At 53.7% G+C, this 14,242-nt stretch overlaps 1 protein-coding gene across 1 annotated transcript in view; it reads right to left on the bottom strand.

The window, feature by feature from the left end:
* Positions 1 to 11,553, bottom strand: part of PLXNA1 (plexin A1) — a 224,964-nt gene extending 213,411 nt beyond the window's left edge. The window contains exon 1 of the mRNA XM_044676176.1: positions 10,408 to 11,553. Within this exon, the coding sequence (XP_044532111.1) occupies positions 10,408 to 11,553 (1,146 nt within the window). The remainder of the gene's footprint in view (positions 1 to 10,407) is intronic.
* Between the last annotated feature and the right edge of the window lie 2,689 nt (positions 11,554 to 14,242).

Raw genomic sequence — 14,242 nt, 5'->3', positions numbered from 1 at the left:
AGCCTCAGCTGGAAAGGAGGGCAAAGTTCCAATCCCTGCTGAGCTGAAGCCAACACCTCCTGGCTCCACCATGCTCCTCCTTGGGGCTGGGGAGCAGACCCCAGCTGAGTGAGCAGATCCCAGAGGAAGCAGAGAGGGGGACAGAGCAGAGGAGGCTCTGGGCAGGGGAGAAGGAAAAGGGACGGGCTGCTGCCAGCTCCAAGGTAGGTCTCCCTCCAGAGCACCAGCACTGGCAGGCCTGGTCCTCCTCCTCCTCCTCTCTCGGGCACACTTCACTATGCAGTTTCCTTAACCTCATCTGCTGCTGAATATGCAAGAGGGTAAATGTTTATGGTGTTTACCGTTCTCTGCTTTGTCTCAACAGACTCACTGGGAGATGGCAAATACAGCTGTACTGAGCAGTGAGGAGGCTGCCAATTGGCTCCCTAATTTCCTCATTAGGAAAGTGTCTTTACCCCTCCCCACCACACTCAGGTAGAAGCGCTGATCTCAGGAAGAACAACTGATTGCGCTGGTCCTGCAGGCGAGATATGGGGCAGGCAAGGCAGGTTGACCCCCAAGGACCTAGTCAAAATGCCCAAAAATGGGAATATGCAAAAGATTGAAAATCCTGTGAGTCCAGCCTACAGGATGATTGGGACCCCTCTTACTGATGAAGAGACTTAAGTCTAGAGAAGTGAGGCAATTTACCTAATGTCACACAGGGAGGCTGGGACTCTGGTCCTCTGACTCGAAATCCAATACTCATTCCAATGTGTCTTGTCCTTACCAGAGATAGTTAAGGTGAATTATTTGGATAAAGTACAATCCAGAAGACCTGAGTTCAAATCCTCCCTTGGACACTTTCTAGCTGTGTGACTGGGAAAGTTGCCTACCCTGAGTTCCCTCACCTATAAAATGAGGATAATAATAGTGTACACATCCCAAGGTTGTTATGAGGATCCAATGAGATAATAAAGTAGGTAACACAAGTAGATGCTTAATAGATGCTCATTCCCTTCCTTTCTTTTACTCCATATGCCAACTCTTTCTTCTTATTGTTCAGTCATTTCAGTCATGTCTGACACCTTGTGACTCCATTTGGGGTTTTCTTGAGGTTTTCTGACTAGTTTGTCATTTCCTCCTCCTGCTCATTTTACAGATAAAGAAACTGAGGCAAACAAGGTAAAGTGACTTGTCCAGGGTCCCACTGATAGTACATGTCTCAGGCCAGACTGGAACTCAGGAAGAGAAGTCTTCTTGACTCTAGGCCCAACACTCTATCCACTGAACCACCTAACTGCCCCAGAACTACTCTACCATTATTTCATTTTGAGATAAGTCTAGAATAATTTATTAACCATTTAACAGATATCTTTCAAGTGCAAAGATCGTTTCTCTTAGAGCTAAAGGGTCATAACTCAAGTATTTTTTCAGCTTTAAGGCATCATGCTAAAAGCTGGGAATACAAAGAAAAAAAGGCAAAAACAGTCCCTATCCTCAAGGAGCTTGAATTCTAATGGAGGAAAGAAATCTATAAATGACTAGAAATACAGTTGAGATATACAAAGCGGATGACAGGGGAAGGCACTAGCCTCTTGGAGAAAGAGGAATTTGAGCTGGGTCTAGAAAGAATCCTCAGAAACAAAAAAGTCAGGTGAGGGAACAGGATATTTACCCCAGAACAAGGCAGAGAGCCGTGCAAACGAACAGAGATGGGGGAGATGGAGTGTTGAACTGGAGGAACTGGGTAGCTGGATTGAAGAGTTCAGAGAGGGAAATATAGAGCCTGGAAAAGTAGAAAAAGGTCAGGTCAAGAAGACCTTTAATGAGAGAGGACTTTCTATTGGACCCAAGAGGAAAAGTTCATGGAGCTTTTAGACATCAGAAGCAAGGAAACCCATGAGAAGACTATGATAGATGGGGGAGGTCTGGGGATGTGGACCTCAAATAGGGTGGCACATGTAAGAGTGGAGAGAGGAAGCAGCCAGGTAGCTCAGTGGACTGAGAGTCAGGCCTAGAGATGGGAAGTCCTGGGTTCAAATCTGGTCTCAGACACTTTTTAGCTGTGTGACTCTGGGCAAGTCACTTAACCTCCACTGCCCAGCCCTTAGCACTCTTCTGCCTAGGAAATGCACAGTATGGATTCTAAGACAGAAAGTAAAAGGGGGTGGGGGGAGAAAGAGACAGAGAGAAAAAAGGAGGGGTAAGGGGAATGACAGTAAGGTTAAACTTTTGGAAAAGATAGGAATAAAGAATGCAGGTAGTGGAGAGGCTGGTCTTGGCAAAAAGAGCCTCTTCTACATCTGCGACCAGAGAGAAGGAGCCAAAGACAGAAGACAGACAGATATTCGACAAGCATATATTAAGGACATGCTGTATGTAAGGGACTGGATAGCTCTGGTAATACAAAGACAAAAAACTAACAGGCCCAGCCTGTTCCATTGGTCCACAGCTTCCTTCTCCAACAAATAAGGCCATTTAACTAGATTTCCAGGACCCTTTTCTAGCTCTGATCCTCTAAAACCTGCTGTAGTGCTAACAACTCCAGGGCCCAGAAGTGGGAAATGAGGCTGGGGAGTGATTAGCCAATCCATTCCTTTCAAATATTCATTGAGCTTGAAGCTGTGAGAAGATACCCAAGAGTATAAGGCACAGTCCCTTCCCAGGAAGAGGACTCACAACTGAGCTGGAAAAACAAGACCCACATAGATACAACCATCCAAGGGCAAGGTAAGAGGGTGTAGAATGAAGGCTAACACTGTTGAAAACAGGCATCACAAGCAGCAAGCATTGGGCCAAAGAGGGAGGCCTGATCAGAGAAAGCTTCCTAGAGGAGGTGAGACTTTGGGGTATAGCAGATGAGAGGATCAGGGTTCAAATCCTGCTTCTGATATTTACAGACTTCCCTAAGGTTACTCAGGCAATCATCTCCCTAAGCCTTCAGTTTCCTGGTCAGTAAAATGAGAGGGAAGGAAGAAATGACCCCTGGGAGCATTTAGGCTCTAGCCCTGGGGTCCTGGAGGTTCAGAAAAGATTCCAACCAGAGAGTGAGAGAAGGAAGGCCAAAGGGAGTAGGAGTGGGGTTGGAGCAGATCGAGGTCTTTCTGTCTGGGGGTAATAATAATATCCCTTTGAGGTTTGCCTTTTTCTTTCCTCAGAACAACCCAGGAAGGTTGGAAGAGGATGACGATCCCCATTTTACAGACGGCGACACTGAAGCTTCCAGAGGATTAAGCTTTTGTTTGCTCAGCCGGTCTAGGACTGGCCTGGGATGGGTTTCAAATCCAATCCTCTGGCCTCCAGGTCCAGCCTTCCCTCCTTAGGCCACATCTCTCAGTGAATGAAGCAGGAAGGACAGATTCTCCCAGCGGGCCTGAAGCCAAGCCCGAGCCGGCAAAGGTTAGGCAGCCAGGATGGTGACAATCTCATCTCTTTCCAGCCTGACTGAATTAAAAGGAAGATAAAATTGGATTGCCCGATTCCCCAAGAGCCTGCCTGGCCTTTTCGTTGTCAGCCAGCTGTTGTGCTGTCTTCTCAGAGGGAAGGAGGTCCAGCCGGGAGGGAAGGCTGAGTATCTACACCTAAGAGACCATCCCTAGACCCACCTCCAAGACCCAAAGGAACTGTAGTCTATCCAACATACTTTCAAAAATGGCAGCTCATAGGAGCAGCTGGGTAGCTCAGTGGACTGAAAGCCACCCCTACAGACAGGAGGTCCTGGGTTCAAATCTGGCCTTAGACACTTCCTAGCTGTGTGACCCTGGGCAAGTCACTTAACCACCATTGCCTAGCCCCTACCACTCTTTTGCCTTGGAATCAATACAAAGTATTGACTCTAATGCAGAAGAGGCAAGGGTTAAAAAAATATATGGTGGATCAGGAGGGTTCTAGGGTCCCTCCCAACTCTTAACATGCTCTCACTCTTGATTATGGTCTCCTTGTTATAGGCCCCAAAAGAGGGGAAGCTCCTGGAGGGAGGCTTATTTTCCTTTTGGTCTTTTCTTTCCAAGATCTAGCACAGTGTCCTGCACATAAAAGATGCTGAATTGATGTTTGATGAATTGAAAATCATTCAGGGAGCAGTTAGGTGGCTTAGCAGACAGAGTACCAGGCCTGGAGATGGGAGGTCCTGGGTTCAAATTTGACCTCAAACCCTTCCTAGCTAGGTGACCCTGGGCAAGTCACTTACCCTGTCTCACTCTTACCACTCTCCTGCCTTGGAACTAATATTTGGTTTTGGTTTGTTTTTTTTTTTTTAATCCCTTACCTTCCATCTTGGTGTCAATACTGTGTATTGGCTCCAAGGCAGAAGATTGGAAAGGGTGGGCAATGGGGGTCAAGTGACTTGCCCAGGGTCACACAGCTGGAAAGTGCCTGAGGCCAGATTTGAACCCAGGACCTCCCATCTCTAGGCCTGACTCTCAATCCACTGAGCTACCCAGCTGCCCCCTTTTGGAACCAATATTTGGTATCAATAATAAGACAGAAAGTAAGAGATAAGCAAAAAGAGTCATTCAGAGTTCCAAGGTTCAGAGGGCAAAGTGAATTCTATTCAACATATTAATTAAGTTCCCATTAGGTATATACAATAAATGCACTCTTAGACCTAGTAAGCAATTCAGTAGAAAGTATACTAGAATCCAAAGGACCTGGGTTCAAATCCCGTCCTCCAATGCTTGCTCCGTGAGTGACCTTGGGTGACTAACTCTCCCTGGGCTCAAGTGTTCCCCTCTGCTAAAATGAGGACTTTAACCCAGCTGGCCTCTGAGGTCCTTCCTGCCCTAGACCCATGACGAAACAACCTGGTCCATTAAAGCCAGTATGCTAGACATCATGGCCGCAAGACTCTGGATCCTAGGAAAACATTTCTCTCTAAAATTTCAAATGTGAAATTATGTATGTAGCAAAAATACTTATTACATGTGGCAATTTTTTTCAGCATGAAAATAGGCTTCATTTACTCTATTGTACTCCAAAATTTCCCGCCCACTCCTTTATCCCTCCCCCACAGACCAACATTCATGGATCCCATCAACATATTTTAAGCTCCAAAGTGTTCCCAACTTAGCCAGGGAAACACTGATGCAGCCCTTTACAGTACTCTTGGCCAACACAGATCTAGAGCTGGACCTCAGAGGTCATCCGGGCCAACCTCCTTGTTTTACAGAAAAGGAAACTGAGGCCCTGGAAGGTGACATCAGTCAGTCAGGCAATAAACATTTATTAAACACCTACTAGGTACCTGTGGGCAGCTGGATGGTGTAGAGGACAGAGTGCTGGGTCTAGAGGCAAGAACTCATTTTCTGGAGTTCAAATCTGGCCTCAGACTTGTTAGCTGTGTGACCCTGGACAAGTCACTGAACCCCCATTGCCTAGACCTTGCCAATCTTCTGCTTTAGAACGGTCTCTGGGCTTCATTCCCTTCCCTGTAAAGTGAGGAGCTCGGAGTCATGAGTGAAAAACAACAAATATACCAGGAGGCACTGTGCCAGGCCCTGGAGATTCCGAGAGGAAAAGGGCAGCCCTTACCCTCAAGGAGCTCATATCCCACCCAGGGGTGCCAAGCAAACAGCTATGACAAGCGAGCCACAGAGAGGAAAAAACAGGACGTTAAAAAGAGAAAAGCCACCAGAATTAAGAGGGCTTGGAAAGCGCTTTCCATAGAGGATGGTTTAGGTGAGCCTTGATGGTTCAGTGACTAGCCCAGCCACGTAGGTATCAGAGGCAGGATTAGAACCCAGGTCTCCTGAGCCCAGGGCCAGCATTCTTTCCACCCTGCCACCATGGTTCTGTTCCCCACTAGGGGTAACCACAGGTGAGACACCAGTTTCCTCCTCTATAAAATGAGGATCTTGGACAAAATATTGTCTCAGGCACCCCCTGAGGAGCCAGCTCTGTCCCTCCCCTGTGGGTCTCTCATCCACCTTCTTCCTCTCTTTTCCCAGTTTTGGTCTCAGGTTCTCTCCAGAGGAAGAAGCACAGGGGTCAAACCACAGGGGAGGGACCCCTGGCCCGGCTCAGCCCAGCCCGGGCCGGCCCTGCCCCATCCTGCATACCAAGGGGCCCAAAGGGAGCAGTGGCAGCGGCAGCAGCAACGGAAGGGTTTGGTCTCGGGCCGCCCAAGAGTAATCTCGGCTCCCTTTAATCCACCGTCACTGAGCAGGAGTTCTCTGGACCGTGTTATTAACAGTTCTGTGATCTGCCAGCTGATTGCCCGCTGCCTGTCCCCTCCCAGGGAGATGTGGGGAGGGGGCTGTGGGAACACGCACCCGGGGTCTCAGGCTCAGTGGAAACCAGGAATGGGGAGGGGGACGGAAAGGGGGCTCTCATTCGGTGAGACTCAGGGAAGGAGAGGGGATGAGGGGGTTGGGGGAGAGATAAGGACAGAGCAGGGACAATAGAGGGAAGAGGGACACAGCCAGCCCAGAGGTTCTCAGGCCTTGGCCCAGGCACTTTCTAAGCCTCAAACCCCAGAATCCTGGAGTCTGCTGACAATTAAGGTTAATTGGATGAGTCAGCAAGGAAAAAACATCAAAGGGTAGTGTGAGCTCCCAGGGCCTACGAGAAAAAAGGCAGAGGAGGGAGGTCCCTGGAGCCCGCAGGGTAAGGCTGGGCAGAAGGGCTGGGGCAGATACCCAGAGCTAGCAGGCACCTGTCTGGTAATATCTAGCTCTCTCTTCCACTCCCTTTTTCTCTCTGTCTCTCTCTCCCCTCCTCCCTTTTTTCTCTTTCTCTTTCTCCTTCTCTGTCTGTCTCTCTCTCTTTCTCTCCCCCTCCTCCCTCTCTCTCTCTCTCTCTCTCTCTCTCTCTCTCCTCTCTCGCTCTTCCTCTCTTCTCTCTCTCCTCTCTCTCCTTTCTCTCCCCTCCTCCATTTTTTCTTTCTTTCTCTCTTCTCTCTGTCTCTCTCTCTCTCTGTTCCTCTGTCTCTCTCTCTCTCTGTCTCTCTCTCTCTCTCTTTCTCTCTCTCTTCTTCTCTTCCCCACTCTTTTTTTTCTCAGCTCCCTGACCATCATCCCTTAGTCCCTGCACAAAGATTGAATGATTTCCGTGCAAGCAGGGACCTCAGAGATATATAGGTCCAACATCTCCCCTCCCCTCTTGCAGATAATAAAATCCAAGGCCGAAGAGGAGTTCACAGTCACACAGGGAGTTGGCAGCTGAGTCGGGAGAACAGGGGTTTCCCTGATTCCTTGTTCACTCCACTAGAGAAACCTGTAAAACCACTGTCTCCAGAAAGGACCAAATGATTGCCTTAGGGTTCAATTCAGCATCCCAGTGATTCCCCAGACCAATCACTCTCACATCAATGTGTGGTTGTTTAGTCATTTCAGTCATGTCTGACTCTTCGTGACCCCAATTCAGGGTTTTCTTGGCAAAGACACTGGCATGGTTTGCCATTTCCTTTTCTTGCTCATTTTACAGATGAGGAAACTAAGGCAAACAAGGTGACTTGCCCAGGGTCACCCAGTTAGTTATAAGTGTCTGAGGCTAGCTAGAAACTCAGGAAGATGAGTTCTGCCCTTCACACAAATGGAGCTTCCTCCCCCTTTATTAGAATGTAAGCTCAGGGGCAGCTGGGTAGCTGGGTAGCTCAGTGGATTGAGAGCCAGGCCTAGAGACAGGAGGTTCTAGGTTCAAATCTGGCCTCAGACATTTCCCAGCTGTGTGACCCTGGGCAAGTCACTTGACCCCCATTGCCTACTCTTACCACTCTTCTGCCTTGGAGCCAATACACAGTATTGACTCCAAGACAGAAGGTGAGGGTTTAAAAAAATAAAATAAAATAACTTTTTTTAAAAAGTGTAAGCTCCTTCAGGACAAGGGATTGTCTCACTTGGGCATCTGTGTCCCCAAATGCTCAAAAAGCACTCCTCCATCCATCTTCTCCACTCATACACTCTCTGGCCCCAAACAGCCTAACTTTCTGAGGCCCTAAACTCTCCATCCACTGGCCTTTTCTGGGTCCTGGCTCAAGATTCTCCAGTATTCCAGAATGTCTCAACCTGAATGCCTCTTGCCCTCCTCAGTCTGCTGAGTCCTTTCCAAGTAATAGAGCCAAGAAACATTTATTAAGTCCCTACTGTGTGGCAAGGGCCAAGTTGATAGAAGGCTTGCCTTGGGAGTCAGCAAGTTCGGTCCCAGGCTCAGACTTCGCCAGCTGGGTAAACCTGGCCCATCACTTACCAACTTCTCAGGGCCTCGGACTCCAAAGTTTCAAATGAAGGGGGTGGCCTCGATGGTGGCGAAGGTCCCCTTCAGGACTAAAGTCTATGACCCTGCGGAATTTCACCTTTTTCCCCAAAGCTTCTCGGGCAAGGACCGTGCCTTGTTCCTCTTGGCAGCTCCCAGGCAAGGGGCAAGAGAGGTGATGTGGGGACCCAGAGAGACAAGGCTCATTGGGCTCCAGTGGCACTTCCATCTTTGGGTCCATTCTAGCTGGGTGCCCAAGCGTAAATCACAATCTCTCGGGCCCCAGGCAGTTCTTTGAGACTGAAGGGGCAGAGAAGCAGCTGACAGCATTCCTGGACAGAGTCTCTCTACTGGGAGTTCCCCACACTGAGGAAAGCCCTGGACCCACAGAAAACCAAAACAGCATTCACCGAGGCCTCTGCACCAAGAAGGCGCTTTAGAAATTCATCTGTTGGGCTGAATCCACTCTGTCACTTCTTTTATCCCTTAGAAACTCTGTGAGAACAACTAAGACTAGTATTATTGTCCCCATGGGGCAGATGAGAAGACCGAGGCTCAGAGAAGGGAAATGGGTGCCCCTTTCTCCAGGGGGGCTCTGGAGGCCCAGGCTAAGGCACGCTTCACTGAACAACACACCTGCTCTGTTTCAGGGATGGTCAGTCTGCGTGATGTGTTCTATAGTCTTCTATTCCCCCAGCTAGACTGTGAGATTCTAGGAATGCACAGTAAGTAATTTATACTATATTAAGGAAATCATTAGTTAAGGATTTAGGGGGCAGCCGGGTGGCTCAGTGGATGGAGAGCCAGGCCTCAACATGGGAGGTCCTGAGTTCAAATCTGGCCTCAGACCCTTCCTAGCGGTGCATCCCTGGGCAAACACTTAACCTCCTTGCCTTGTCCTCACCACTCTTCTGCCTGGGAAATGCTACACAGTATTGATTCTAAGGCAGAAGGGGAGGGGTTTTATTTGTTTTAATTAATGATTTAAAACCTATATTCACATTTTCAAAAATGAATTGAGACGACAAGACTTTATGACTGACTGAATATGAGGATGAAGCAGAGAGGAGTCAAAGATGATTGGCAAAACAAAGTGATGATTACTGAGGCTTGCCTGAGTGGCCTGACTGTCCAACCCAATTAATGTCATTTCCTGTTTTGAAAGGGTGCCCAAATCTAGAAAGCAGGGAAAGTCAGCGCCGTGATTCCTGCGCCAAATCGCACCAGGGCCTCTGAGTGGAACCTTCTTGAAGGTAAGGGCTGGGCTGGGGGGTGCTGGGCTCTGGAAGGCGATTCCACTGCCTTACGGGGAGAGGTGCAGGAGACCTCAGGGGGCACCTCGCTATCCAGCATAGAAGGCAATGCAGATGGTGCTCCCATCATCCAGCCTCTCTCCTGCCGCCTGCCCCCTCGGCCAGCTCTGAGCTCCCCCGCAGGGCTCTGTGCCTGGCAAGCTCTGTCCTCCAGACCACTGGGCATGCAGACCCTCAGGCGGCCAGGCTGACCAGGGCCTACCCTAGTAAAATCACCTATTAGGGAAGAGACGCAGGAATACAAAGCCCACGAGCAGACCGTGGCCCGGCATTTTATAAAAGGCCTCGAGGAAGGGAAGGAACTTGCCTAAGCCCACGTAGGCAGAACAGGCATTCCAAGCTAGAGCCTCTGCCCCCTTCAGGCTCTCTGCCCAGCATCACCCACCGCTGCCAGGCCTGGGGACGGCTCTGCCTTCAGAGTCTCAGTCTGCGGACAAGGAGGAGTCACTCGTCTGGACCCAGGGCTTTGTGTCTCTAGGGTGAGCTCTGCACGTGCTCCCCGCCAGGGACCTCGCTCTCCTCAGAAGAGGGGCTTAACAAATGCTGGACTGACTTAGGAGGCTGGGGGCAAACAGGCCCTTCTGGACTTCACGAAGGAAAGGAGGGCTCAAGGGTTCTCTGGCCCCCGCAGATGGCCAGGGCCTGCCTCCAGCCCACCATTTTGAAGGCCCCTCAGCAGTCCTCCCCCACAAGATCAGAGCCTTCCTCCAGGCCACTACTGTGGGGACCCCCTCAGTCCTCCTCCCCACCAAGATCAGGGCCTGGCTCCAGGCCACCATTGTGGGGACCCCTCCGTCCTCCTCCCCCCAAGGCCAAGGCCTGGCTCCAGGTCAGCACTGTCGGGACCCCTCAGTCCTCCCCTCCAAGACCAGGGCCTAGCTCCCTCGGTGGTCCCCCCCCAGTGCCCCGTCCTCTCACTCACCGAGTTGATGCAGCCCAGCTCCTTGTTGAGGAGCCAGGGCAGGGACAGCTTGCCTTCCCCCCGGTAGCAGGACTGGATCCTCTCCTTGATCTTGTCCTTGATCTTCTTGAGGGTGAAGAGGCACAGCACAGACTCCTTGGGGGGCTTGACGCGGTTCTTCTGGCCCTGGGCAAACACGGTGAAGAGGACGTCCTCCGCCTCGGACAGGCCGAGCTGGCGGGCCAGGGCCCGGCCGGGCTTGCTCAGGTAGGCGTCCTGCACCAGGCGGTACTCGACGCCGCCCTGCACGCAGCCGATGGGGAACTCCACGTATGAGTAGAACTTGGGGTCGTCCACGCAGAGCCGGACGATCTTGGAGGTGAAGAACTGCTCGCCGGTGGAGTCGGGCGACGTGAGCTGCGTGTCCAGCTGCAGGGTCAGGTAGTACACGAACTGCTCGCTGCTGAAGCTGTACACGTAGTAGATGTCGAAGGCCGGGAACTTGGACAGGGTGTCCGAGGGGATCTTGAGCTGCGACGACACGAACTCGTCCTGGTAGACGAAGCCGAACATCTCGGCGTTCTCCTCGTTCTCCATCAGCTTGCGGCTGGACAGCGTGGGGAAGTACTCGGACTTGCCGTCGATGGGCGTGCCGATGAAGAGCTTGTCGTGCCCGCCGGGCACCTCGATGAGCACGCCGGACATGGTGCCCGACTCATTGACGCTGGACAGGTAGTGCTCCTTGCGGTGGTGGGGCTCGCCCAGCTTGAAGAGGTCGTCCAGCCGCAGGAACTGGCAGATGCCCTGCGACGTGCTCCCGCACGCGATGAGCCGGTTGGCCGCGTAGTCCACCAGGAGCAGCTTGTTGACGTTGTTGGTGGTGACGAGCCCGTGCGGGCAGGACTGGACGCTGGGCGGCGGGTAGCACTTCTCGTTGTCGTCCACGGGGCCCGTGACGTGCGTGCGCAGCAGCGTCAGGTTGCTGGAGAGCTTGTAGATGCGGTTGACGGCCCCCACATACACCTCTCCCGTCTTGTTGTGGACCACCAGGTGGGTCAGGCTCCAGTCGCTGACCGGGAAGGTCCGGAACGCGGGCTCGGCGCTACTGGCGGCCGCCCACACGCCACCCAGCAGCAGGAGGGCCCAGGGACGGACGGCTGTACACATGGCAGCAGTGGGAGGGGGGCAGGGGAGGCGAGCGGTCCGATGGCGTCTCCGGTCCTTCAGGGCTCCGCATCTAGGGGGCTGTGGGGACAGCCAGCTGGGTGAGCCCTGCAGAGAAGGGACAGAGGGCCGAGAATGAGGCGGCGCGGAGAGATCACGGCCCGGGGCTTTCCCCGACACCACACACGTTTATCTGATTAAACCCGGACACGAGTGCGTATTAGGTGAAGGTAGAAGAGGCGTCAAGGCGAGGCGGTGAGGGCCCAGCGGCTTCCCAGGGTCACACAGGGGCTCCCAGCCCTCCCCCCACCGAGCCAAAGAACCTCCACACAGATCTTCAAAGGAGACCACTGTTAAGAGTGGACAGAACGGTGTGACCCTGGGCAAGTCACTGAACCCTGGCCGCCTAGCCCTTACCCCTCCTCTGCCCTGGAACCATACACAGTCGTGATTCTAAGACAGGAAGTAGAAGTGGGGGGAGGGGGGGGAGAAGGCAGACGGACCCAGGCCCCAGGCAGCCTTCATCTCTCTACCTCGAGGCCAGGCTTTGGCGCCAGCCGGCTCCTACCTCCTTCTCCTCAGGCAGTCCCACAGCTTCTGCTCCCTGCTACCCCCCCCCCCATCTGAGTTCTACGTCTAGGAGCCCTCCCAGCCGGCACACGAGGGCCGGAGGAACCTTCCAGCACCCCGCTTTCCGCCAGCTCTAACCTCCTCCCCTTCGAGGTCCCGTGAGGCACCGGGAGAGCCCAGAGGCAGGGAGGCCGGTCAGCAGCTGTGGCACCACGCCGGGCGAGAAGTGCCCTGGGCCAGGGAGGGAGGGAATGCCAGGGGGCCGGAGCGCTTCCCCCAAAGGCCCCTGTGCCCTTCCTGAGTGGCCATCGCCACAGTGGGGCGAGTCCCAGCGAGCCACCCGAGCTCCTCGCCTCCACCCCCCACAGAAGAGGTTCCCAAACAACGGCTCGCATCCACTTAGCCCCCCGGGGCCGGGGGCAAGGGAGGGCAGGGGGCCCAGCCGGCTTGCCCCACCCCTCACCCCTCACGGCAAACCCGGCCACCGTGTGCTCCCCCACATGCCCCCTCCAGCCTCCAAGAACCTCTGGGGCAGAGAGGCTGGCGCAGAGCCCAGGCCTGAAGCCGTCCTGGTTAAACAAACACAAAACCAGCACAAAGGAGACAGCGTGAATGCTGCCTCCCAAGCCACATAAACAGGGCCTAAAAATACATTCTTTCTCCCAGGCAAGGTATGCCCGAGGGCCGAGGGCCTCCGCTGGGAGGGGGTCCGGGAAGGAGGGATGCCCGGGAAAAACAACCCCAGCAGCCCGGCCCAGAAATGGGTCTATGTACACACATGCACACCAGGAGGCACGTCTGCGCCGCTGTGGGCACACGTGGACCGGCCGGGGGGCTTTGGGGGGCACACAAACCCCTCCCTTCAGGGTCGGTCTCAATTCTGAGAAAGGAGTGGCCAGCACCGGGCACGGGCCGGCCCACACGGCTAGGAAGTATCTGGGCCGACCTCCCACCTCCGGAGTGAACCAAGGATCTGAGGGTTCAGAGCTCCCGCCGGCTCAGGAACCTGCTCGGGACCCCAGAGGTAAAGCCTCTCAGCGCTCCATTTGAACCCGGTTCCCTTGATTCCAGATCCGGGGGCCTATCCCCGTGGCAATGTAAATAACACTCCAGAACAGGGTGTTTTTGTAAAGACCCTGCACTGTCTGACCAGGCCGCCCAGACCAGGGCCCCGACCGGCCGGCCAAGGAAGCCCCCTCCTCTCGTCCTCCCAAGGGCCCGGCATTATCAGCCCGCTGCCAGCACGCTGCTCCGGGGTCAGCTCGAGCCCCCCCAGCCCCCCACCAGCCCCGCTCCCCCATTTCCGGTTCCCTAGCCACGGCCCCGTGTGCCCAGGGCCCGGACGGCTTGGGTTCCGTCCACACACCTCCAGCCTCGAACACGGAGCCGCCCAAACCCCGTCCCACTGGAATGAACCGAACTAAGCCGACCCACGTTCGGGACGCGGCCTCCGAGAACCCGGTGTTTTCTGTGACTGAAAAAGAAAGCTGAAAGTCAGCCTCTCTGCGGGCCTCCCTGCCCACACGCAGGAAGCCGAGCGCAGGAGTTCCCCCTGCCTGGGAACAGGAACCTCTGGGACGGGGGTGAGAGAGGCCCGAGAGCAGGGAGGATCCCTGGACAGGCCTCCTGCAAGGCCTGGAACACAGAACCTTCCCACTCAAACCCTGTCGAGGGCTTGTGACCTCTGAGTCACGGGACTTCCCCCCCAGACCCTTCTGCCGAGCACCCCGGGGAAGTCCAGAGGCCTCCGCACGGGGCTCCACAATCAGGCTGAGTCTCTCCGTGGAAAGAGAGGGGCTGCCCCGTCGGGTCTCCATCCTGGGGAGGAGCGACACCCAGGCAGCCCTCCTCGCCTGCTTGTCCTATTTGTGACGAGCCGGCCAGGGTTAGGAATCCAGAGTTTGGAGCTAGAAGAGGCCTCAAAGACCCCCCCCATCCAGCCTTCTCATTTTACAGAGAAGGGAACTGAGGCCCTCGAGGTCACACGGGTAACAGGACTCAGAAGCAGGATTTGAACCCACATCCTCTGACTCTAGATGGTTCTTTCCATCCAACTGGTACACGGGGTCGGGGCCTTGCCTGTAATACGGGGTGGGCGTAGGAGACAATCCAGATAAAGAGG

The sequence above is a fragment of the Gracilinanus agilis genome, chromosome 1 (genome assembly GCF_016433145.1).
Source record: "Gracilinanus agilis isolate LMUSP501 chromosome 1, AgileGrace, whole genome shotgun sequence".
NCBI lineage: Eukaryota > Metazoa > Chordata > Mammalia > Didelphimorphia > Didelphidae > Gracilinanus > Gracilinanus agilis.
Note: the sequence above shows the minus strand (reverse complement) of the source record. Positions and strands in the feature narration are given on the sequence as shown.